Source organism: Perognathus longimembris, unplaced genomic scaffold (assembly GCF_023159225.1).
Source record: "Perognathus longimembris pacificus isolate PPM17 unplaced genomic scaffold, ASM2315922v1 HiC_scaffold_5501, whole genome shotgun sequence".
In the NCBI taxonomy this organism is placed as follows: domain Eukaryota; kingdom Metazoa; phylum Chordata; class Mammalia; order Rodentia; family Heteromyidae; genus Perognathus; species Perognathus longimembris.
Genome location: NW_025960936.1, coordinates 102,206 through 128,890, shown reverse-complemented (window position 1 = coordinate 128,890; position 26,685 = coordinate 102,206). Strand labels below are relative to the sequence as shown.

General features: G+C 37.9%; 1 protein-coding gene across 1 annotated transcript in view; it reads right to left on the bottom strand.

Annotated features, from left to right (window-relative positions):
* Positions 1–2,285: 2,285 nt before the first annotated feature.
* Positions 2,286–26,685, bottom strand: part of LOC125345321 (proteasome adapter and scaffold protein ECM29-like) — a 31,175-nt gene continuing 6,775 nt past the window's right edge. Inside the window, exons 3-6 of the mRNA XM_048337550.1 lie at positions 11,942–12,072; positions 6,888–7,004; positions 4,793–4,911; positions 2,286–2,439 (exon numbers count right to left, since the gene is read on the bottom strand). Coding sequence (XP_048193507.1) covers positions 2,286–2,439; positions 4,793–4,911; positions 6,888–7,004; positions 11,942–12,072 — 521 coding nt within the window. The remainder of the gene's footprint in view (positions 2,440–4,792; positions 4,912–6,887; positions 7,005–11,941; positions 12,073–26,685) is intronic.

The window sequence follows — 26,685 nt, the reverse complement described above, 5'->3', positions numbered from 1 at the left end:
AACAAGGGCCCAGGGGAGGAGGGAAGAAGAAAAAAAAAAAAAAAAAAAAAAAAAAAAGACACCAGTGCCTGACTCCAAATACATCTTTATTTAAAAACTTGTTAGGGGCTGGGAATATGGCCTACTGGTAAGTTCTCGCCTTGTATACATGAAGCCCTGGGTTCGATTCCTCAGCACCACATATATAGAAAAAGCCAGAAGTGGCACTGTGACTCAAGTGGTAAAGTGCTAGCCTTGAGCAAAAAAAAGCCAGGAACAGTGCTCAGGCCCTGAGTTCAAGCCCTAGAACTGGCAAAAAAACGAAACACAAAAACTTGTTAAAATGAATTCCTCTCATACTTTTACATACATGAGGTAGTTTGTCATTGGTAAGGAAAATGTGAGAAATCACTAGCTTGGGTACATTATTTTCCTAAATAAAATTTGGATTTCAAAGTTTATTTGCCAATGTCATCATCACCTGTCAATTCTGGCTATCTTCCTTACATGCCATATATTCATTCATTTCTAAACTATAAAAAGACTATTAAACAGGGCGCAAGACATCACAAGAAATGTACACACTGCCCTACTATGTAACTGTACCCTTTTTGCACAACACCTTGTCAAAAAATTTGTGTTCAATTAATAAATAAATTTTAAAAAAAGACTATTGACTAATAAGTAAACCTACTAACAAGTTCTGAACATACAACACTCTATAAACTATCATTCCATATTAGGTAGTACAAGATCTGAGACTGCCTTTCACAGCAAGTGTATACAATGACAACAGGATACAAAGGAAAGCATTTTCTAAGTTATCAGATACAAAGAAACCATAGAAAGCTAAGAAATGGTAAGAACAGAAGTTGTGAAAACACATGTATCTTTTTTTTATTTTTCTGTTTATAATTTTCTACTTGTTCCCCCTCCGGTATTTTTTTTTTAATCTTTCTTTTCTTCACGGTGAACAATAAGTGGTTGAGGCCCAGAAGAGCACAAAATGGAGAGGAAAGGAATCAAGACAGTCTGCCCTCTCTTGTCTGTGCATAGAGTGCAAGACGATATACAGCTAAGTTCACCACGTATGTATACACCAGCAATTGGGAAAACAAGATGAAAGCAGCACTTTGGAAAATCACCACTGGCAGCAAGACAAAATAACTAAACTAACAGCAGATCACAGCCTAAGCACTAAGCCAGATTCAAAAATCAGAGTACATCTTGACTACAACAGGCTGACAGTCTACTAATAGAGGCAGAAATGTCAACAATGTGATTTTAAAAAAAAAAACCCACAATGCCCTTTTGTGTCATGGAGATATGGAAAATAGTACAATTATATCTGCCAAGGGTAAGAAAATCCTGTCCGAGACAGAAGTGACCTCTAAGTCAGTTAAAGATGTTCTTCAAAGTGACCTTTTGTTATTGTCTTCCTCTCTGTATTTCTTTCCTTCTGTTCCATAGGGAAGCATTTTAAACAGAAAGAATGGCATTCTCTTTAAAAATAAAGCAAAGACAGATAAGAATGCATGAAATGTACGTATGTAGTTAATAGCTAGAAAATGAGAACGTAACGCTTTTAAGGTATGACAATTATTAAGATTTTTTGTTTTAAAACTCAGGAAACTGCAGGCACTGGTGGCTCATGCCTTCAATCCTACTCAGGAAGCTGGAATCTGAGGATCGTGGTTTGAAGCCAGCCTGGGCAGAAAAGGCAATGAGTCTCATCTTCAATTAACTTCAAAAAGCCAGAAGCAGAGCTCAAGTAGTGAACTTATTAGCCTTGAACAAAAAAGGAGTTCAGAGACGGTACATAGGCCCTAAGTTCAAGTCCTAGGACCAAACCAAAAAACAAAACAAAAATTCAGGAAACTCTACAGCATTGTTGAGAGGTTTGATGAGAGATGAGAAAGACATTTTGACAAACGTTGCACAGATCCGATGATGCAGTGGGAATGGTTTCAGGACATCAAGGAAGAAGGAGATACTATGGAACTGTCATTGTAGCAGGAACAGGAAATCTGGAGACCATCAATAATTATTCAACAAGGTGACTAGGAAAATCATCATAGCATCAATAATCATTTAAAAAGTGCTTGGACCAGTTGAGTATGAAATCAACTCTGCATCTAGAAGGCCAATAAGCACTAGAACTAGAATTCAGAGGAGAATGGGGATCAACAAACACTCTCAGATGTGTCCATTAACAAGTGAAATCTGAACCATTTAAAATAGCACTTACTTTCTGCATAATACACACGGTCAAAGACAAACTGCTTAGCTTTTCTTTGTTTTTTCACTCACCCATAAGGCATTAGAAGAACATCTAACATGAAGTCCAAAAGCAGCTGCACAGTCTTTGGTTTCTCAGCAAGATTAAACGGAGAAGCTGATTTTGATGATTCAACAGGGTATTTCATGTGAAAAAGGGTTGGTATTAAAAGATGCATTAAGCTGAAAAAAGTAATTACATTTATTGCAACTACTTTTTAAAATATGGTTTTTATATAACAACAAAACAAAAATCACAACAAAAACTGGTAGTTCTAACAACAGCTACTCATTTGCAACACCACTCATATACAAAGTCTTAGTCTAGAACTTGTTTTGATTGCTTTCTTCTTGACCATTCACTGTATTTAAGTGATGATGGCTCAGTATTTTTAGTGATGACTCATCACTAAAATCATCTGAAAGGGAAAAAAGCCCATAAAACAAACTTAATGTTAGCCTCTACAATTACCTAGAGATTTTATATTAAATCTTATGCAATATCTTTTCAATAAATTTTTTCTTTCTCACAATTACAATAAAGTTATTGTAAATTCAGATGCTTCAATCATAACAATATCTTGAGAATACTATAGAATTTCTACCTTGTGACTAACACATTTTTTGGTGGTGGTAATGGTAGTGGTCATCATTGTACAGCTTGAACTCAGAACTAAGCTCTTTCACTCAAGGCTAGTGCTCTACCACTTTAAGTCACAGCTCCACTTCTAGTTTTCTGGTGGTTAATTAGAGATAAGAGTCTCAAGAGGACTTTTCTATCTCAGCTAGTTTTGAACTATGATCCTCAGATCTCAGACTCCTGAGTAGCTAGGATTACAGGTGTGAGCCACAAGCACCTAGCTCCACTAACACATTTTGTTATTTTTTAAATACATGAAGACAATTTCAAAAGTGCTTGTGGGTTGTTGTTGGTTTGTTGTTTTTTTTTTAATGTGTGTGCCAGTCCTGGGATTTGACCTCAGAACCTGGGCCTGACCTTTGGTGCTCAAGGCTAGCACTCTACCGCCTGAGCCATGGTTCTACTTCTGGCTTTTGGTGATTAATTGGAGATAAGAGTCTCACAGACGCTCCTGCCCAGGCTGGCTTCAAATCACTATCTTTAACAATCGATCCTTGCTAGGATTACAAGGTGTGAGCTACCAGTGCTAAGCTATTAAAAACATTTAACTCTATCACTTTTCCACAATTCCTGCAATCTTTTGTAATGATTCTCATTATTAGAGGCCTTAGCTAGATGTTTTAGCTATGTTTATAAACAAGTGATATTATCTAAACTCTTCTACTTTGCCCATACCCATATTAACACAATTAAGTGCTGTCACTTATTTAAAAAAAAAAAAAAAAAAAACTTACCAACTGACTTTTTTTATCCTCTACAATAGAAATATTTTCATGAAAAAGATTTTTAGGGGGCTGGGAATGTGACTTAGCGGAAGAGTGTTTGCCTAGCATGCACGAAGCCCTGGGTTCGATTCCTCAGCACCACATAATGAGAAAAAGCCGCAAATGGCACTGTAGCTCAAGAGACAGAGTGCTACCCTTGAGCAAAAAGAAGCCTGGGACAGTGCTCACACCCTGAGTCCAAGCTCCTGGATGGGGAAATAAAGGGGGGTGGGGGGACTGGGAATATGGCCTAGTGATAGAGTGCTTGCCTTGTATACATGAAGCCCTGGGTTCGATTCCTCAGCACCACATATGTAGAAAAGGCCAGAAATGGTGCTGTGACTCAAGTGGTAGAGTGCTATCCTTGAGCAAAAAGAAGGCCTGAGTTCAAGCCCCAGGAATGGCAGAAAACAAAAAGGTTCTGATGTTTGCCATTACACAAACTGTTTACAAATATTTGACAGAAAGCCAAGCACAGGTGGCTCATGCCTGTAATCCTAGCTATTCAGAAGACTGAAATCTGAGGATCATAGTTTGAAGCCAGCCCAGGCAGGAAAGGCTGTGAGACTTTTACCTAATTAACCCTCAAAAACCTGGAAATGGCACTGTGGCTCAAAGTGGTAGAGCCTTGAATGAAAAAGCTCAGGGATAGTGCCCAGGTCCTGAGTTCAAGCCCCAGGACTGGCACAAAAGAAAAAGAGGAAGGGAGGAAGGAAGAGAGGGAGGGAGAGAGGGAGGGAGAGAGGGAGGGATTTCTGGACACTTATATGGACACATTAAATTTTAACCCCATTGTATACCTTTCAAAATTCAAATAATGCATAAATATATGCAGTAACTCAGAGGTACCACAGGTATCAAGCACTTATTGTTTGAGTTCAAAATTTCCCATTTGTCAAGTGAAACCAAATGTGAACTTGCATTTAAAGGTGAAGTCATAATATTCAATGCAAATCCTATGAAATTAAGAAAACTGAAGGAGGGAGAATGATGAAAATAACAACCATCAAATGCATTATATTCCTAAACTAATTTGATATATGGTAACTCTTTTGTACAGCTACTTCAAGATAATAAAAAACAGAGTTTTGACTCCTGTAGGTGGAAAATAAAGCAACCAAGTGAACCCTACCTGTCCTGCTGTGGCTGAGGCTTCCCCTCCATGGCAGTAAGAAGTGTAGGGGCCAGTTCACATTGCTTTTCTACTGGCAGACGAGGATAGCCCATCTTAACATAAATTATAGTAAAATTCTAATACAATAAGAGAAAAGCAAGTGAGCATAAAGGAAACACTGTATAATTTCAAAAGACTTATTTATTAGTAGGGAAATATGGTTATAAGAAAAACACTGCAAATATGAATCAGTTTCTCCCCAGGTTTATGACAATTTTGACCAACAACTATATCTAAGAGAAAGAACTCAAGTCATCCTACACACAACTACTCACATTAAGGTGGGCAAAGACAGCTCAACCTAAAGCACTTACATATGCAATTACCTATCCCTAACAAGAAGAAAAAAATGCCCACTTAATCTATCTAAACTTCTATGTCACACATTACAGATCTCCCAATCTTGTTCTATCTGTTCATTCTTACCGACTAGGAGACCACGTGTTAACCAATCCCAAGCTGCCATTTCCCAATAGGTCACTTACTAAAACAACCTTAGAATACTATAGCACTTTGTGATTCCTCACTCGTTATTCAGCAATGAGTGATGAATAAGGGAAGCTGAGGACTGTGGGCATATTCTATCTCTATAATCTACATAAAAGCTAAACGTGAAGCAACTTCTCCCCCGCCCTTCCATGAAGGCAAGTCTGAATTAGCACATAAGATAGAGTTGCTTTTCTGAAGGATTCTTCACTAAAATGAACAGGCGGCATACGATTATCACTTCAAATACCATCTAGCTGGCACGTCTTTTGGCACATGGTGTTTCTATTTGCTTAAAGAAAGGGACATCTGTAATGGAGCTCTGTGAACAGAACACAGGCACAGACAAGATGTCTAAACCACAAAATGCTTCCAAAAGTTTTGTAACTCTTAATGTTAAGATTCAATACATTCTGTCTCAATGCCAAGAACTGCAAAGACCCAGAGGAAAAATATTACTTGTCTTCACAGGGCATGGGCAATGTTTACATTTCATGTTCATGAAGACAATGTTTTACCAGGAATATTTAGCAGCCTCAGATTCACTTCACTTTTGAAAGGATATCTTTCTGAACAGTCATATCAGAAACACAGAAGCTGTTTTCTTCCCTCAAACCTTCCTGTCTTCTTGACATTTCCTTCTATTATCCTTTATCCATGGCTATGCTACAGAATCCCTTTCTTTCTTTAATCACACCAGTCTCATATAATCCCTTACTAAAAATTATCCTTATTAATTAAACCTCACTTTTTAACTGTTACATAAAACATAAAAATATACATATTAGTGAGATAATGTTTCAATATATAGACATACTGTGTAATGTTTATTTTACATTGAACATATTGCCTCAGTATCCTTTTTTATGATGAAACTTTCAAAGTCCTTTCCTTGAACTTTTTCCAAGCTTGTTTTTTGTTATGATGTGCTGTTTTGTTTTGGCTTTTGTTGTTGGAGATAAGGTCTTACTATGTTATCCAACCTAGTTTGGACTGCCTGAGTTCAAGTCTACTGCCTCAATCATTCAAGTGCCATAGCTGGTACTTCAAGCTTTGGGAACCATAAAGTGCATTACTGTTCTATGTACTTCACCCTACTATACAATACTATATTGTCATATGTACTCCACCCTACTGTAACAGCACAATAGAGATTCTTGCTCCTTTCCAAATTTAATTTAGTAACCATTAGTCAACTTTTTCCCTATCCCTCTTCTTCTCTTCTCACCAGTTCCTACTACTACTTACTTTCAATTTCTAGAAGATCAACATTTTTAGATTCTATAAGAGATCATTCTTTTTTATATCAACACACCTGGCAAGCCACTTAACCAGCATTTCTTTGCCCAGTGTGAACAACTATTTATTTCTTTGTCCCTACCATTTCTTCTAAAGTAGTATTTCCTCAGGATTGGAACTCAGTAACAAAATAGTATGTCATTAAAAAGAAATACCTGTTTTTACTTAGAAGTAGTCCAGGATAAAATTATAAGCATGCTAATACACTGAATATAAACATTAAGTAAACTTACTGTAACCCAGAAAAATATTCCAAAACAACACTTACTGTGACAAAGGAAACTGCAGCAGGATCCTGGTACTGAACCAACAATGTCTCTACTGGGAGTTGTATTTTGGGGCGGCTTTTTATACGCTTATTCAAATGAACCAGTAGTTCCATTACCTAAAATAGAGCCAGAAATTATCAATCATATCTTAAAAACAAATTCGTTTCTCAGATATTTATTTTAGTCAATTATAGTTGCCTTATTCTTTCTTCTTGTTTGTTTGTCTGTACTGGGGTTTGAACTCAGGGCCTAGAGTTTACTAGATAAGTAATCTACATTTGAGCCATGCCTCCAGCCCTTTTTGCTTTAGTTTGCATTGCAGAGAGGGTCTTTCTTGGGCTTTTGTGCAGGCCAGTCTTGGACCAGAATCCTCTACCTCACCCTCCTGAGTAGCCAAGATTACAGACATGTATCAACACACCCTTATTGTTTTAAAGAACATGAAACCTCACATGTCAGAGTGTAGGTCAAAATATGTCTTGAAATACATCATGAAATACACACACACAATAGATAGATAGATAGATAGATAGATAGATAGATAGATAGATAGATAGATAGATAGATAGATAGATAAAGATGATCCTACTGGTTTCCAGTTCCTACTAGTCTGCAACTTCAGGGAGTATTTCGGGGGGGAGCACGAGGACTGTGAGTCCTAGAAAGTGGATGAATTCCAAGCCAAGAACCAGTTCTAAGTATTGGGGTCTAAAATAACACAGTACACCACATCTACAGAAGCTCAAGAGTATTAAAAATTTATAAAAGCAAAGTGCAGACTATAAAAAGTCTGACAAAACACTAAAGTATTTATTTTATTCTAAATTGTGTGTATGTATGCATGAAATAACAAGCTTCTATTCCTTTACTGAGGAAAGAGAACAAAAATAGAAATTATCAAGTCAACGGGTTCCTGTGGGTGGGAAGTGAGGGATAGAAGCTTATAACAAATGGTTTCCATCTTGCACCAATAGATTATGTTGCTAAGAGAGAAAAACACTGAGCTCTGAGAAAGGTTTTTTGGTGTTTTTTTTTTTTTTTGGTCAGTCATGGGGCTTGAACTCAGGGGCCTGGGCTCTGTCCCTGAGCTCTTTTGCTTAAGGCTAGCACTCCATTACTTTGAGCCACATTGCCACTTCCAGTTTTCTGGAAGATAATTGGAGATAAGAGTACCATGGACTTATCCTGTTCAGGCTAGCTTTCAACCATAATCCTCAGATCTAAGCCTGCTGTGTAGCTAGAATTACAGGCATAATCTCTACCATTTTGAAATTTGTTTGGCAGCCTGTAAAAGTTCAAAGGATGTGCTTTGTATGTGCTTGGCATGTACAAGATCCTGGAGTTTCATCCTAAGCACCACCAAAGAAAAACAATTTTAAAGGCCATAATTTTAATACACTTGATTTCAGGCTAGAAAGCAGTAAAACTGGGCAAATCTTATACCAAATATTTCTAGCTAAAAATAATGCTCTTATAAATTACTAATTAACTCAAAAAATGAAACTAAACACTGCATATCAATACAACCATAGGGAATAAACAAACTAATAATCAAATAAATAAACTGAAGTTTGTTGGTGGCTCTGAGCTTTTTAAACAAATACCATGATTTTATTTAAAGTAAGTATTTAATTTGGCAGCCAACCTTACATTTTGAAGTTTATACTTGATACCTATCTTTCTGTTAAATAATAGCTATTGTATTTTTAATAGCTATTGTATTTATAATAACATTGTTATGATAAAGGTTTGATACCTATCTTAAACAAGTTCATTAATCATCCCAAACCTGTTTCATCCACAAAATTTGAAGACTTACCTCACATTATCATGTAAAAATATAACTCCTCAGCACTTGCTTAACACAAAGTAACTACTATTATTATTATACAAATAATAGTTGTACCATAACTATTACTATTATGTAAATAATAATCTTATGAGTAGAAATAATTTGAACAAAAGTAGAAATAATACACTTAACAAAAAGGAAAATCAACGTAAAAGCTGGTTTGCCTTTCAAAATGACCATAAGAAAAGTTTAAACCTGGGCTCAGTGATAGCTTTCTAAAGATCCTACGTTAATAACCTAATACCACAAAAAAAACATAAACATAGATAAATATTTGATAGTATTAATAAAATTGAGAACAGAGAACAAGGATGAATTTCCTACATTAGGAAGAAAGAATAAAATTAAAAGAAAGTAAAGGATATATCACCTAAAATTTAAAGATGATCAGTTAGGCAGCAGTGGCTTACACCTGTAATCCTAGCTACTCAAGAGGCTGAGATCTGAGGATCACAGTTCAAAGCCAGCCAGGGCAGGAAACTCTGTAAGACTCTTTTTTTTTTTATTTTTATTGTCAAACTGATGTACAGAGAGGTTACAGTTTCATACATTAGGCATTGGATACATTTCTTGTACTCTTTGTTACCTCTACTCTTATCTCCAATAAATTACCCAAAAGGCAAAAAGTGGAGCTGTGACTCAAGTGGTACTGAAGTAGAGTGGGGGTTCGCTACAATGAAACAGGGTTCCCCCCAAGGGAAGGGATTCCTGGTTCTCCCAAGAGTCCACCACACAGTCTCCAGCTACAAGGTGACAAAAAGACAGTTTTATTGGGGAAGTAAAAAGTGAACAAAAAGTGAACCGACCGGCCTTGGTCGCAGCCCGGACTCGGGAGCCGAAACTGCCAACCACGTGTGGAGCCCAGACTCGGGAGCTGGGCTTGTACACACCTGGGCGGCCCAGACTCGGGAGCTGGGACCGCCCCCGTGTGGCCTTCCAGCCTGGTTATAAGGCAAACATCACAGACAAACTTGTCACACGCAGGTGACCAATGAAGATACAACACTTACAGAGCATGCTAGGCCGCACGCAGGTGGCCAATAGAGTTACAGTCTGTCTCATAATATTTATTTGAACTAACCTATCATTCTAGTTAGAATTGACGCATGGATTTGGCGGGGCACACATGATGCAGGCGGATATGCCTATTCATAGCTGGTTTCCTTGAAGCTCCCAAGCCTCAGGTGGTTAATCTACATAACTTATCATAATAAAGAGGAGGACACAGGTTCCCTTGAAGCTCCCAGGCCTCAGGTAGTCAATCTACATAGTAAAAGGAGCTTCCCTGAATAGGGTGGGGGAGGGCTTAGTGGAGATGGAGTTGGCTTCTGCTCTAATCTGAGCTGGAGTCAACCTGAAGTCCCTCCACAGCTATTGATGGCACTGGGCAGATCTGGCCTCCCCACTACAGTACCACATGAGATTTGAGCAAAAGAAGCTCAGAGGCAGTGCCCAGGTCCTGAGTTCAACCCAGGACCAGAAAAAAAAAAAGATGATCACAGGTGGTTTTCTAAATAAACAAATTTTAAAAATACAAAGAATCAAAATATCCTAAGTGAGTTTAAAAATTAATACACATTAAAATTATGAATGACAGTAAAAGGCTCTGTGGGGAGGGAGGCAGGAGAGGGTAAAGGAGGATGTGTATGATCAAATTTATCTGCATATATGAAAATACAATATTGATACAGTTTGGGGAAGTAAAGGAAGATGACAGGAGGGATGAATTTGATTGCAATACATTATACGAATGGAAGCGTCACAACTTATATAATTAATATATGCTAAAAGAAAAATCATTTTTAAAAAGATTCAAACAAAAATCCTTGGCCTGAACTGATAGGAGGTTCTCTGTCTCATGGCTTCCACTTGGGGTCTGCACTCCAGCAGCCTGGGTGACTGTTTTGCTACCACCCATTCCCTTGTAAGCTGGTGCCGCTGACTCCTGGGTTCCTCCTACCTATCTGTCTTCCTTTCACCCACTGACCACATCAGGGTGTTCCCTGAAGGCATCACCCTCAGCCTCAGCTCAGGACTCTAGTACCCAGACTCTCTGACTTCAGTGGTCTCCCCCACCTCTCAGCCTTGCTGGTTACTGAACACCAAGAGGCCTCCTGCCAACAGCCCAAATCATGTTCCCAGGTATGTTCTTCACTGAATCCTTTCTTTTTCTATCTTAGCAAGAATCATAAACTATACACTATTCACCTGATTGTTTAACACCAGGCTCCTCCCATAAGAGTTGCTTTCACTCACCAGCACATGCCTAACACTCAGTCAAGATTATTGACAGTAAATAACCTAACTAATAAAACTAAGTAAACAGGCATCAACTCATGAAGAGCCTTTTAGACCTTGCTAGATAAGAGAAGGCCATAGGAGGTTTTAAACAGAAGAGTGACATGACCAAACACACATCTATCTCAATGAAGGATTAATAACAGGCACCATAAATATATGACAAGAATGTCATTCCTTCCTCTAAACAGACATTCTTAAAGATACTCTTTCCCCACTGAACCTAAATCAGGCCTCAGAATCCCTCTAAGGTCAGACCTCCAGGAATTCACTGCCAACTAGTCAGAGATCCTTCCCCAAGAGATGAAACCTGATGATAGCTAAAAGACTAGAAGATCTATTGTAAATATGCCAGAAGATTACTAATAAACCATGTTATAAATCAAAAGAGGAAAATGCTACATGTAGAACACTTTCAAAATAAAATATTGATATTATAGTTACCCATCATTTTTAAGTAGTCTTTTGCAAAATATTAAAACATAAGCTACACAAGAATATTCTGCTTTTCAAGACAATTTTTTTGCTTTCCATTTGTAAAAGTTATATTTATTCACTGTTAGCAAATGACTAAAGAGGTTTTTTGCCCTTTACCATATCAACTTCCATACTGGAATCAAGACATAGATGTTAAATCGGGCCTGTATTCAGTCCAGAATAATCTGTGATTATTTTATCTGCCAAGAGAACAGCTGGAGCAAAATGTTAGGGTTAGGGCTAGGCTGAGCATCCAAATTACTTTTAAATCATGAAAATTGGTTTTACATTAGTTATCCACTCTCAAAAACTGTATTTACAATCATGGGCCTGTATTTCAACAATGGGAACAGAAAATTCACTTCCCAATACATACCCATTTATTCACTAATTAATTACCCCCAACAGCCCCAACATACTGCTTACCTTTTTCCGTACTCCTTCTTGGGTGCTGGATAATTTGAGCAAAACAGGAGGAAGGAATTTAGATATAATATTTTGTAACTGTTCATCTGTTTCAGCATGGCCAAGTCGTAAAAAGACCCGTTCAAGCTGATCTATAATAAAAAAAACAAAAAACAGAACTTGGCAAATCACACTTAATCAAGACTAATTTTTGGTTACTTGTTTTTCTATATTGCAGGTCCTCAGTTGGAACTAGTCCTGCACAGGAATGATTCTGACAAGTTTAGAAAGCAACCCTAAAAAAGTATTGTACCTAATTTGCTCCTACAACTGTTCTAATCACTTAGTCTCTAAAAACAATAAAAATAAAAATGGAGGGCTGGAAATGTGGCTTAAAGGTAGAGTGCTTGCCTAGCATGAATGAAGCCCTGGGATCAATTCCTCAATACCACATAAACAAACAAAAAAGCCAGAAGTGGCACTGTGGCTTAAGTGGTAAGAGTATTAGCGTTGAGCAAAAGAAGCTCAGTACTCAGACCCTGAGTTCAAGCCCCAGGACTGGCAAAAATTAAATAAAAATAAAATAAAAACAGAAACAAATCCAAAAGGAACAGAATTCTCCTTTTCTTTTCTTTTTTTTCTTGGGTTAGTCATGGGGCTTGGCCCATCAGCTTTTATGCTCAAAGCTAGGGCTCTACCACTTGAGCTACAGCTCTACTTCCAGCTTCTAAGTGGGTAATTGGAGTTAATAAGAACCACATGGATCTTCCTGTCCAGCTGGCTTCAAACTGCAATCAATCCTCAGATCTCCCCTTCCTGAGAAGCTAGGATTGCAGGAGTAGCCCCCGACCAGAATTCTCTTTTTACATGCAAAGTTACTCAGGTTTTCAAAGAATTCAGTTGCTAGAAAGAAGCCCAAGGCAAAGAACTTCAATCAGATACCAGGGACCACCTATCTTTTGGTGAAACCATTGTAGAAATAAAGTTTCTCCAAAAACAGAATCACTATCCAGTACTGTGTTTTACTATGTTGGAACTACTGAACTACAGAGTAAGACAAGTTTCCATTCAAAGAGCCATTATGACAAACAGGTTAGGTGAGACCATGGGGTGCAGAGTAAAGCTCACACTGTGATTAAAGATAGCAAGTAATCCTATACGTTCAACCAAGGCATTACAGGGTAGAAGGGAAGGTAAGAATGAGACAAACCTACATAAACACCTAGACAATTTCATTGTAAGAAATTATTGTTAAAATTTTAGGTGTTCTTAGCATGTAGAGCCCTAGATTCAATCCCCACCACTGGAGGGAGGGGAGAGGGTGCTACAATGGTATTCAGAAGGCTGAGATTCAAAGGATCTCAGTTCAAAGCTAAGTAACTTGGGCAGAAAAATCTATAAGACTTCATTTCCAAAATACTCAGGAAGACAGACTAGAGGTATAACTGAAGTGGTAGAATGTGACCTAAGCAAGCAATCATCAGCAGTATCCTAATTGTTATGACCTTGATGGTCATGTTTGCTTTTTGAAGGTTCTTACCAAATTATCCATGGCAATAAGGGTGCTTCTCATGTGTCTTGGTTTGGGTGATGGTTGCACACATATATATGTTCCTAAAAAAGACATCAATTTCTACACTTTCATACTTTCTATTGTACATATTATACTTCCATTTAAGAATATATATATATCTATAGGGGCTGGGAATGTGGCCTAGTGGTAGAGTGCTTGCCTAGCATGCATGAAGCCCTGGGTTCAATGCCTCAGCACCACATAACCAGAAAAAGCCAGAAGTGGCGCTGTAGCTCAAGAGGTAGAGTGCTAGCCTTGAGCAAAAAAAGAAGCCAGGGACAGTGCTCAGGCGAGTCCAAGCCCCAGGACTGGCAAAAAAAAAAAAAGAATATATTTATAGAAGCCCTTATTTGTTTATAGGGACTGAAATACTTGCAGATGAACTAATATAGTTACTGAGATTTACTTCAAATAATAGAAAGAAGTGTAATAAATAGAAGTCATACAGCTAAAAACCTTTGTAAATCAATCCCTCTCACCAATGCCAAAGACCTTATGTTCTTGAACGTGGATAGGATAATTAAAATAACAGCCAAAGATGAAGAGGCCAATACCATGAGGAATAGGAAGCCAACATCTTAGAGAAATCTCTCTGAAGTTTCCTTGCTAACTTTGATACTACTTAACAACTCTTTTCTAATGTATTTTCTATATTTTCAGAATATCTTTCAGTGCCACTGATGATATGCATTATGTCTTATTTTTAAATTTGTAGAAGCCATCACACATCGAAAGTACTTCATTTCCTAAATCACAATGAGAGCTCAACCTTTCCTAAGGTGTTCACCAAAGTAACAAATTCTGCCCATATACATTGAATTTAAGCTCATTCCCAATAAATGTTACCCTATTTACTTTGTCACTAGTAAGCCTAGGAAGTTTTTCATATTATTGGCCTCCCAGAACCATATACTTTAAACACTATTTTTAACATGTCACAGAAAGTATTATCTGCTTGGTTGAGGACTTCTCCCATATTTAGTATTATAATTGGCTTTTATAATTGATTTCTGGGCCACTTTTTTGTGAACTGGTGCATTTGGCCATACGTCAAAACCAAGTATTTATTCATATTTCCTTGGTTATAAGCATAATTTTCACAAAATGCTTTCAAAAGCTTTCTGTTGAGTATAAACTGTTTTTTTCTTTTAAAATAAAATTTTTATGAAAAAATGGATGTAAAGAACAATGTTTACTTTTTCTCCAAAGTTTTGGTAAATAATTTGATGAGGAAAGCAAGTTTACAATTCTCAACTTAGTCTAGATTTTAAGAGGTTATTAGGTTAATTTCGGGATTTGTAACAGAATTTTGTTTGGAGTATTTATGATATTGGAATTTGTCAAAAATGTCTGTGTTTCTTTTCAACTAGCTTTTGTTATGTGTGTGCTGCAAGAATGAGAACTTCACGGGGACATATGACCTGGAGAACTTAGTGGAGTAAAATACAAAACGTGTGTGCTTAAAAATAAATAAATAAATAAAATAAATAGAAGTCATATTAATGAAAACAAGACTGATCACTAACTGAAAACTGTTCATTTTTCTGATTAGATACAAAGAATAACTAAGGTTTCCCTCAAATTTCCCTTCTACAGAAAGACAGATTGATCAATTTCAATTGATTGGTCCTGAAAGCAGAAACACTGAGATTCTTGTAGCCACAAGGAGTCATTTTAAATTACCAAAAAATATATAATGTATTTTTATTTTTAAATATTTCCGCATAAGAAAAAGTGCAAGACCTTATGAAGACTGGTAAATTCACTTTTATAAATTCTTCCATAACAGAAAGGTGGAAAGGAAATACTCCCTTCCTATTGTTCTACAAGGTCAGAATTACCCTGAAACCAAACAAGGGCATTTGCCAAGACAAGTAAGTAATATGAATGTCATATGACCATACAGGCAAAAAAAAATTTAAAATTATAATAAGTAAAATAGAAAATCAAATCCAGTGGTGCACAAAAAAAGATGACATATTAGGCTAAAATGGGACTCACTCTAAGAATGGAAAAGTGGTTAAATGTTGTTTAAAATTGCTGCAGAACCACATTAACACAATAAAGGTAACAATAATGTGATCATCAGTATATATTCAGAAATGGTATTCATGTTAATAAGAAAGAAAGAAAGAGTAAATATACACTTGTAAAATACCAAATACATTCTCCCTGAGTCTGAGAGTAAGACAAAGATATTCACTATTCAAAATTCTACTCAAATTTGTATTGCAAATTTTATTCACAGAATTAAGACAAGAAAAATAAAATATGTTAAAATGGGAAAGAAAATAGATTCATTGTTTGCAGGTGGTATCACAGCACACAGAAATTCAAATTAATCTACAGATAAGTTGCTAAAATAATAAAAGACACAAAAATTGATTTTCTTTTTTTTATTTTTTTGGCCAGTCCTGGGGAACTAGGACTGGGGCCTGAGCACTGTCCCTGGCTTCTTTTGCTCAAGGCTAGCACTCTGCCACTTGAGCCACAGCACCACTTCTGGCCATTTTCTGTATATGTGGTGCTGAGGAATCAAACCCAGGGCTTCATGTATGGGAGGCAAGCACTCTTGCCTCTAGGCCGTATTCCCAGCCCCTGATTTTCTACATACAAGCAACAAAATAAAATTTTAGAGTCAAGCATGGTAGTGCACAAGTGTAATGCCAGCCCTTAGGAGGCTTAGAAAGTAGGCCCGTGTGTTTGAGGCAGGCCTGGGCTACATAAATAAATTTTTAAAAATTGAAAACATCTATTGCAATAACAAAACACAACAAGTACCCACAAATTAATCCAGAGAAAGTTATGCAAGAACTAGGTGGAAAACTAAAATATACTGTGAGAAAACAAGGAAAACCATGGGCTGGGAATATGGCCTAGTGGCAAGAGTGCTTGCGTCCTATACATGAAGCCCTGGGTTTGATTCCCCAGCACCACATATATAGAAAAGGACAGAAGTGGCGCTGTGGCTCAAGTTGGCAGAGTGCTAGCCTTGAGCAAAAAGAAGCCAGGGACTGGCAAAAAAAAAAAAAAAAAAAAAGGAAAACCAAAAGAACACCATATTGACAGAACACAAAGCTCAATACAACTAAGGACTCCTAATCAAAATTTGAAGTGTTCCACTATCCAAAATTTTCTGAGTTAATATTACCTAACTGAATGCGAATGGTCCCAGTCAAAATGCAGGTATCCTAAACATACTGTATGAAATCACCTTCTGGCTCTATGTATAAGGTACCATGAAACAAACATAAATGAATTCTGATTTTATACTTGGGTTCAACCACTAAGATAGGGCAGCATTGGCACAAGTCTGAAATTAGGCTGCAGAGGAGACGGAGATGGGAAGATCACAATTGGATTGGGAGGATCACAATTCAAGGCCAACCCAGATATAAACACAGGACCTCTTCTCAACCAATTGATGGGAATAGTGATACATGCCTGTCAACCTAGCCACATGGAAAATGAATCTAGAAAAAAAAAATCACAGTTCCAGGCCAACCCCAAAAGAAGAGTCTGTAGGTCTCCATCTCAACAGCAGTTGGGCATCTTGGCTTATATCTGTCATTCCAGCAATGATATGTAAAATAGGCAGATCTCAGTCCACACATGGACCCAGGCTAAAATCAAGACCCTACCTCAAAATAACCAAAAGGAAAAGGGGAAGACCAGAGGTAGTAGTAGAATGCCTGCATGTCAAGTGTGTGGCCCAAAGTGAAAACACTGCAGTACAGACAAAACACTTCTGGTCCCAAACTTTTTGTATTAGGATTACTCAACTTCTGTCAGTACATTGTAAATTGTCCCCAAATTGATCTACAAACAATAAAAGCCAATGACAGTCCAGCAGATTATCTTGTTTTGTTTTGTTTTTGTCAGTCCTGGGGCTTGAACTCAGGACCTGAGCACTGTCCCTGGCTTCCTTTTTTTTTTTTTGCTCAAGGCTAGCACTCTACCACTTGAGCCACAGTGCCAGGCTTTTTCTATATACGTGGTGCTGAGGAATCGAACCCAGGGCTTCACATATACAAGGCGAGCACTTTACCACTTGGCCATATTCCCAGCCCCTCCAGCAGATTATTTTGAAGAACACTAAAAAGTTGATTCTACAGAAGTGGAGCTGCGGCTCAAAGTGGTATCCCTGAGCAAAACAGCTCAGGGACACTGCCCAAACCCTGACACACATACACATACACACACACACACACAAACACATACATGCCAGGTGTGGTGGTTCATACTAGTAAACCCCACATAGAGGGATATGTGAGAGGATTCTAGTCTGGGCCCAGCCCTGGGGAAAAGTGACACCTTACCTAAACAAGGGTTAGGAGTATCACTCAAGTGGTCAACTGTTGCCTAGAGCAAGGTGCTGAATTGAAACTCTAGCACAGCCATAAATACGTACATACATAAATACATATATTTCAAGTATAAGGAAAAAAATTTAATTACAGAATTTGTGTGTGTGTGTGCACGCGCGCATGCATGTGCACGCCAGTCCTAGGGCTTGAACTCAAGGCCTGGGAGCTATCCCTGAGTTTTTGTGCTCATGGCTAGTAATCTACCACTTGAGCCACAGCTCTACTTCCAGCTTTTTTGGTCGTTAATTGGAGGTAAGATATCACAGGCTTTCCTGAACTGGCTGGCTTCAAACCCTGATCCTCAGATCTCAGGCTCCTAAGTATCTAGGATTGCTGGTGTGAGCCACCAGCACTCAGCTAACTGCAGAATTTTTAAGTTTGAATTCAAGGAACCTTAATGAATATGGAAGGATACAAATAAGAATATCTGATTTCAAAGGAAAAGCATTAAGACCCTAAGAATCTGAAATCCCATATCAAAAATTACATTCATGTAGGGGAAAAATTACTAAAAATATAAACACACTCACTCACTTTTGTTTAAATAATTCCCTAATTCCTATTATTCACCTGTCTTTAGTTTCTCTAAAGACAAAGGAGAAACCTTTCTCCTGCCTCTTAGTATAAAATGAACAATAAAAGTTTGAAAACTTGGGAGGTATTAGCTCAGTGGTATAACTCTTCTTAGCATAAGTGAAGCAACTCCAAAAAAAGGAAAAAAGTTCAAGGATTTCACTCTATTGTTTAGCTGCCTTTAGTCACTTATATTTCTGAAAACATTAAATTCTTTGAGAGAATTAAAAATGTCCACACAACCCATTCATTCTTCAAAACTCTATCCAAAATATACAGCTTTTTTGACATCTGAGCTAAGGAGGAAGAACAATTTTTTGTTGGATGGATAAAGCAATATTCTTCAATTAAGGAGTTTTTTATTCATATTATTATTTGTGGTGGTTAAATAAAACACAGCAGAGGAAGTGGCACTGTGGCTCAAGTTGTAGAGCGCTAGCTTTGAGCTAAAGAGCTCAGGGACAGCGCCCAGGCCCAGAGTTCAAGCCCAACAGTTTAAAAAAAAAAAAACGCAGAAAAGGAAAGGAAAGCAACAGCAATAAATCAGTATCCTTAGATGTTATCGCCTATTCAGGGTAACATGAACATCAAAACAATCCTTATAAAGTATGCAAAGAAAGCATACAACTGCCTAACGGAACACAGACAGTAGTCATAATCCCTGCAGGGGAAATTTCAGAGGATTCTTTGTAGTTTAAGTCTATGTCATTACTAGCTTACTTTATAAGTATGTGTATCTCTAAGTGAACTAGAAAGAGAAAAATCTTTGGCAATTAAATTTTCTACAAAATGAGGATAGGGTCTTAGGCAGAAGGTGAAGTCGAACATAAAGCTGAATATACCTACACCACTCATACCTCCCATCATAAAACAGAAAATTATCCAAGGCTACAAGATAGTTTTTAAATGCTATGGAGTTACACAGAAATATACTAGGCTATACTAGACGAATTTACAAAGAAATGTTCTTTCTAATAGTATAATTTCTTCTGATTCACATATATATAAATATATCTTGTGTGTGTGCTGGTGCTCAGGATTGAATACTGGGCTACAGTGCTGTCTGTCCCTTAGCTTTTTTGCTCAAGGCTAGTGCTCTACCATTTGAGCCACAACTCCATTTCTGGCTTTTTGGTGGTTAATGAACGAGAAATTCTCATAAAGTTTCCTGCCTGTGCTGGCTTTGAACTGCAATCCTCAGATCTCAGCCTCCACAGTAGCTAAGGTTATGGACATTAGCCATTGGCACCAAGCAGTCACATGGCTTGAGTCACAGAAAAATACAGCGTAGAACAGATATCTTCTTTCCGATGGAAGCTTCCATCACAAAGAATGACACTGCCCCATTTATAAGGAATGGAAAGACTTGGAAAAAATTATATTAAGTGAAGTAAACCAGACCCAAAGAAAAGTAGGTTGCATAATTTCCCTCATTTGTAAGAACTAGAATATGCCTATGATGTTCTGAACAGGGGATCTCAATAACCCAGTCACTTACTGCCTAGGACCATATATAACAAAGTGTATCAACATGAACTCCAATATATGGAAACAAGAGGTTTTTATTATGTCCTGTGTGTAGTCTGGGGTTTGTTATTGTTGTTGTTGTTCCTTAGTTTTCTATACTTGTGTCTTGTATATAAGATTCAACATGTGGAAGGGAAAGGGAATCACAGAAATAGCAGCACAAAGGATGAACCAATGCAACATTGATAATCGACACTATGTTGGATATGAACCTTACAACTTGGTGGGGGGAGGGATAAGGAGAGGTAAGCAGGAGATAATGACAGATGGAGTAACAATGATTAAAAACAAACGTACTTTATTACCTTACTTATGTAACTGTAACCCCCCCATCACCTTTTCAATAAAAAATAATTTTTTTAAAAGAACAGTATGGGAATGTGGCTTAGTGGTAAAGTGTTTGCCTAGCATGCATGAAGCCCTAGGTTCGATTCCTCAGTACCACATAAACAGAAAAAGCCACAAGTGGCACTGTGGCTCAAGTGGTACAGTGCTAGCCTTGAGCACAGAGAGGCTCAGGGACATTGCCCAAGCTCTGAGTTCAAGTTCTAGGACTGGAAAAAAAATCAGATATCTTCATTTATAAATGAAAACACTGAAACTAATGGCCTGACTGGCTTGCCAAAGGTCAGGAAACTAATGACACAGAATCAGAAACCCAAAGAGATCCTACATTCCAGATGCTTACTAGAAACAGCACTATCCTCCCAAGTATTATCTCTGAAATATGTTTTAGCAGAGCAGGCAATGGAGAAGATATTAAATGTTCCTATGTACATGACTTTGTATCCTTACCACAGCCATTGTGTTAGGAATGGATGCCTGATGCACTTTCTTGAGGCATTCAGAATTGGGATCAAAGAGTCAGGCCTTCTCTGAGTGGCTAGGATTGCATGGAAGATCTTAACCAAGAAAACAAAGATAACCAGGCACCAGTAGCTCATGCCTATAATCCTAGCTACTCAGGAGGCTGAGATCCTAGGACTGCAGTTCGAAGCCAGCCTGGGCAGAAAAGCCGAGAGACTCTTATCTCCAATAAACTACTCAGAAAGAGCCAGAAGTGATACTATGGCTCAAGTGGTAGAGTGCTAGCCTTGAACACTCAGGGACAGTGCCCAGGCCCTGAGTTTAATTCCCAGGACTGGCAAATAAAAGAAAAAGGACAAGAAAACAAAGATATATTTCTGAGTCCATCAAAAACTATAAGCAAGCCAGGTTATCAGTGGCTCACACCTGTAACCTAGCTATTTAGAAGGCTAAGGTCTGAGGGTCACAATCCAAATTCAGCTATGCAGAAAAGTCAAAAAGACACTTATCGGGGCTGGGGATATAGCCTAGTGGCAAGAGTGCCTGCCTCGGATACACGAGGCCCTAGGTTCGATTCCCCAGCACCACATATACAGAAAACGGCCAGAAGCGGCGCTGTGACTCAAGTGGCAGAGTGCTAGCCTTGAGCGGGAAGAAGCCAGGGACAGTGCTCAGGCCCTGAGTCCAAGTCCCAGGACTGGCCAAAAAAAAAAAAAAAAAAAAAAAAAGACACTTATCTCCAACTAACAAACAAAATACCAGGCTGGAGGCATGGCTCAAGTGGTAGAGTACTAGCTGTGAGCAAGCAAGCCAAGTGAGAGCATTAGGCTCTGTGTTCAACCCTGGTAGTAGCTAAATAAATAAGCAGCCACATAAACGAACAAATAAGCAGCATCAAAAACCATGTAAGATAAGAAAGTCCTAGCTGGGCACTGGTGGCTCATACCTATAATCCTAGCTACTCAAATGAGATCTGAGAAACACAGTGAGACCAGCCCAGGCAAGGAAGTCCTAAGACTCTGACCTCCACGATTCACCACCAAAGAGCTGGAAGTGGAGCTTTGGCTCCACTTAGAGAACTAGCCTTGAGCAAAAACACTCAGGCATAGCCCATAGGTCAAGTTCAAGCCCTAGGATTCTCACAAAAATAAAAATAAAACAGTCCTTGAGATTGGACCAATATCACCACAAGGAATATCAAGTCATCCAAACCTCAATAGTTTTGGTGTTTATGGTATTGGAGCTTAAACTCGAGGTCTTCTACTTGCTAAGCAATCTCTATAGCACTTGAACCACCACATCCCAGTTCCCCAATAGCTTCTAAAGTGTTCTATAATCACCTAGCCCTTTTTTTGAAACAAGGTCTCACCAAATAGCCTTGAAACTTGAGATCTGCCAGCCTCACAGTCACCTGAATGTTGGAATTACAGGTTTGTACCACCACACCAAGTTTCTCCCAGCCCATTTCTTTTGACCAAGTGAATCACTGAACATGGAAACCCCTCTCAACTACTTCAGGCCACTCTTCACTCTTCCCTCTCCATGCATCCAAATCAGTCCCACTCAAGGTCCAGCTCAAATACCACATGTTATAGATACACACAAACACAACCTCCCTTCTATCCTGGACCTACAGACTCTCAAAGACCTCTTCTGGCAATTATTATCTTTTGCTACATATTATAACTGCCTAATCTCCCTTCCCTAAACCTATCAGCAATTTGAATCTGATTCCAACTGACTGCTTACTCATTTCTCTCCATCTTCTTCCAGCTCCAGTTCTCTTTAATCCTAATATTTAACTCAATGCCTTTCAGAGAGCACATTCTCAAATACCTGCTGGATTCAGGAAATATTATTTCTTCGGTAAAGGCAAATATGGGTGGGTGTATAAACAAGACAAATAGATAATTTCATGTCCAAACTAACATAGGGAGAACCCAAGCAGCGCTTTCAGAAATGGGAGCACAGAAACTAAGAAATGTATGCAGAACTAGATTATACATTGGAGGTGACAACAGGCAAGGCAAGAGTGAGGAAGAGAACAAAGACCTCCAACTTCTCCTAATTACTTGTTTGAGAGTAAAACTATGAAGAAAAAGAAAGAAAACAAAGATATGTTCTATAAGTCCATTAAACAATATAAGCAAGCCAGGTGTCTGGCTAACATTTACATTCTGTGGGTGATACTCTGTTTCCTGGAAGATCAATTCTGTAAGTTATAAATCTAACCAGGTGCTAGCCCTTAGTTAAAAGTTCACTTCATCTGTTGGTTCCTAAGTGTCATTTCTAATTATTAAGTGTTGCTCTAAAATCAAATGAGATACTCCTATGGTTTTAAATACAGGCTTGCCTTACCCCAACCTTCAACATTTAGCAAATGAATTTAAAAGGCAAATATGAAGCCAGCCTGCAGTAAAGACAAATACAATTATATTGGGAGTGTGCCTTCCCAGAAACTATGTCATGGTTCCTGTGGGAGTTGCCTCCATCTAGCCAGGGAGGCCCAAGAGACAGCACAAGAACCTTCACAATGAAGTCCTTAGCAGAAGGTCCATATTGATGCAGTCAATGCTAGTATCCCTAACCCCTAGAACTGAGGCAACCTGAAAGATCAGCTTCCTTTTCCCTAGCTCACCAGTCTTCACTCATAGGGAACCCCTGTACACTAGTGTCTAGACCCTTTAGACAGGAAAAAATATTTTCCTTTTTTCATTAGCATGCATAGTTATAGAGGAAAACTTCATTGTGACATTTCTACAATTTACAGCCTCTTCAAAGTCATCTACTCCATCATTCTCCTTATACCCCTCTCCCACTTCCTAAGGCAGTTTCAAAAGGTTAAAAGAGGCAAGCACCTATAATCCTAGCTACGGCTGAGATCTAAGGATCGCAGTATGAAGCCAACCCAGGCAGGAAAGCTGTAGCTCAAGTGGTAGAGCGCTAGCCTTGAGCAAAACAGCCTAGGCCCAGGCCCTGAGTTCAAGCCCCAGACCTGACACAAAAATAAAGAAAGGTTAGAAGTACTCTCTCTCCCCCATCAATTATATATGTCAGATTATTTTAAACCTCCTACCCACATGGCTCATAACAAGACTCATTTTAGACATGACCTTGCTACTACCCCTACTCTGAAAGTTATAAGGCAAGTTTAGTTAAGGATGTGCCAGGTGTTAAGACAGGAGCCTTTATGTACATCTGTCCCCCACATGTAATGTAATGAGTGTCAGGATCCCAATATATCAACACTTTACCATCTACAAATAATCCCACTTCCCAAGAAGACCCTTTCTCCTTGGAGCAGGCAACCAGCAGATATCATTAGAAATCAGTTTTATTAAGGAGGTGAGCAGGATTACTTCAGTTTATGAAAGCCAGTTTGAGTGAGGTAACACACTATGTAAGAGTTCAGACTGCATAAAAGTCAAATGTAGGAGACTTAATAATCCACACGAAGCATTTAATTAGAATAACAATCCATTTGGATGTGTAGATTCTAAAAATGTTTTTTATTGAAGTCACTATTTCAATCCTAGCTTTTCTGGTTTGACCTGCTTGTTTTCAGTATGTCACAAAGGCAGTAGTCACACCTCTCTCATAGGCTCAAAACTCTTTAATAGTTCAAGAACCTAGGAGAGAACAATCAAAGCCATCATTGTTCTGTTAAACAGCTCTTCCAATCTCCCAATTTGCCACTTCTTTATACCTTAGGAATAGAGAAATGAAATAGCAAAAATACATTAAAAATTATTCTAAAGTTCATTGCAGGTTTATAAAATATGCCATCCTTCAAAATTTACATAAGTATGTTAGGGCATTAGAAGCCAGATTAGCAATATACATGCTGGAAAGTAATCAAAGAAACTGGGAGGGCGGGGGGGATGCAGTACTTAATCCAAAATAAATTAGAAACATCAACAAAAGGTACTTCTGAAGTTACGTATCCCAAGCAGTCCAGTGGATAGTGAGTCTCTGCTATAAGAGAATTATAATCTGAATTTACAAGGTTTCAATCAAAGGACTATGCAATATAATCCAAGAGTAAAACTTACACCATGCTCTTGTTCTACCTCATAATGGAGCAGAATTAAATGCCTCTTTTAAAAATCAAGCGATGTCAAAATAGCAGAATCAGGACTATCCAATTGCCATGATGATGCTTCCTGAGTATCTTTTTTTCACAAATATTAAGCTCCTTAATGATGTTCCTGAGGCATATAAAATCTGTTGTGTGGAACCTAATGTTACTTGTGAAGTATCGTCTTCCTTTTATGCATGCTGTTATATTTTCATCTTGCTAACGTTTTTAGGTTTATTGAGACATCAAGCATATACAAACTAATATAAACTTTACTGATTCTCTCAGAATAGCTAGGAAACAGAAAAAAGATCTGTGGGGAAATGCTACCTGGTAATCTATATATTTTTAAATGCTGCTACAAAAAAATGTGCATATCCTCAGGAACTAAATCTACTAACCTCTACAATCAATGTGATACATGGTTTATCCAATCTTGTCAAAAATCCTCTGGATCACCAATGGTATGTTCATCCACTCGTACAAAGGCAATTGTATAAAGAATCTATTATTTAGAACACCAAAAAAGATACAATTAAAAGACTTATACATATAGCTACGATTTTAAGAAAAAAAAAGGCACTTTTCATTATTTGCTAGTATCTTTGATATTCTACTTTGCAAATGAGAAAAAAATAGTAATTACCAAACGTGGGAAAGAATGTCTAACAAACAGAATTACTGAGACTATGCTAGAGCTAAAAATACACTAATTATTCAGTTTTTTAAGCTGTAATATCAATACAGTATACAATTTTTCTCAATTTTGTACATATACAATAAACACACTAAAGTTAAAGAAAGTGTCTCAACTATATAATAGTTTTCCATGAGGTTAAGTATAACATGTTATTAGACATTCCAACTGAGAAACAGGCACTTGGGAAACTAAAGCAGGAGAACCAAGAGTTTGAGGCCAGCTTGGGCTACACAGAGTTCAAAGCCAGCCTGTCCAACATAGGGAAAGCCTGAATCAAAAAAGAAAAAGAATTTAAGTGTAACAGTCCTGATCCTAGTAACCTATGTTTCTCACCCACATAATCCCTCAGGTTTCCCACTCTTAGTATAGAAACAAAGTTGCCACACTCCTATAATCCATGTAACCATCTTACAAATGAGAAAAGCAAGCCCTAGAACTAAGCCAATTCATGTTTAGTCAAAAAGCAGTGGTGCCAAGATTCAGAACCAGCTGACTCCAATTTCAGAGGCCTAACTCAAAACATTTTTTCCCAAATAAGTCAACATGGATGCACCAATAATTTATTCATTCAACAGATGATTTAATTGTTGAACAAAAAATCTGTACTATCTTTTTTCCATTTCCAATTTCTTCCTAAATTTGACTACTCTTCCACATCAGTTTCTCAAATTAGATTCTTGGAGTCATAATAAATTTCCTCTTTAATAATCCACACCTGTATTACACACCAATAATTTTTGCCTATTTTAGGAATTCTACATTAATATTACCTCCTTGCCAAATCTACTCTCACTGCCTTAATTCAAACTGTTTCTTTTACTTAGCCACTCTGATGGCCCAACCTCCTAATTAACTAGTCTTCCAGCTCTTGGTCTCTGGATCCTTACAATCAAGGCTATACCACTACCTCCTCTGTTACCCTTACAAAACAGATCCACTCATGTTTGACCCCTACCATCTACATAGGGGGGAAAAAGCTCACTCCTACAACACACTGGTCCCAACCTACCTATTCAGCATCATCTGTTCTTGCCCACCCCACACCAAAAATATTTACAAAAATTTATACATTATTTATATAGCACATTTTTTACAAACACTAATTGTAACATTATTGTGTGTTCTTAATTAGATGAGAGA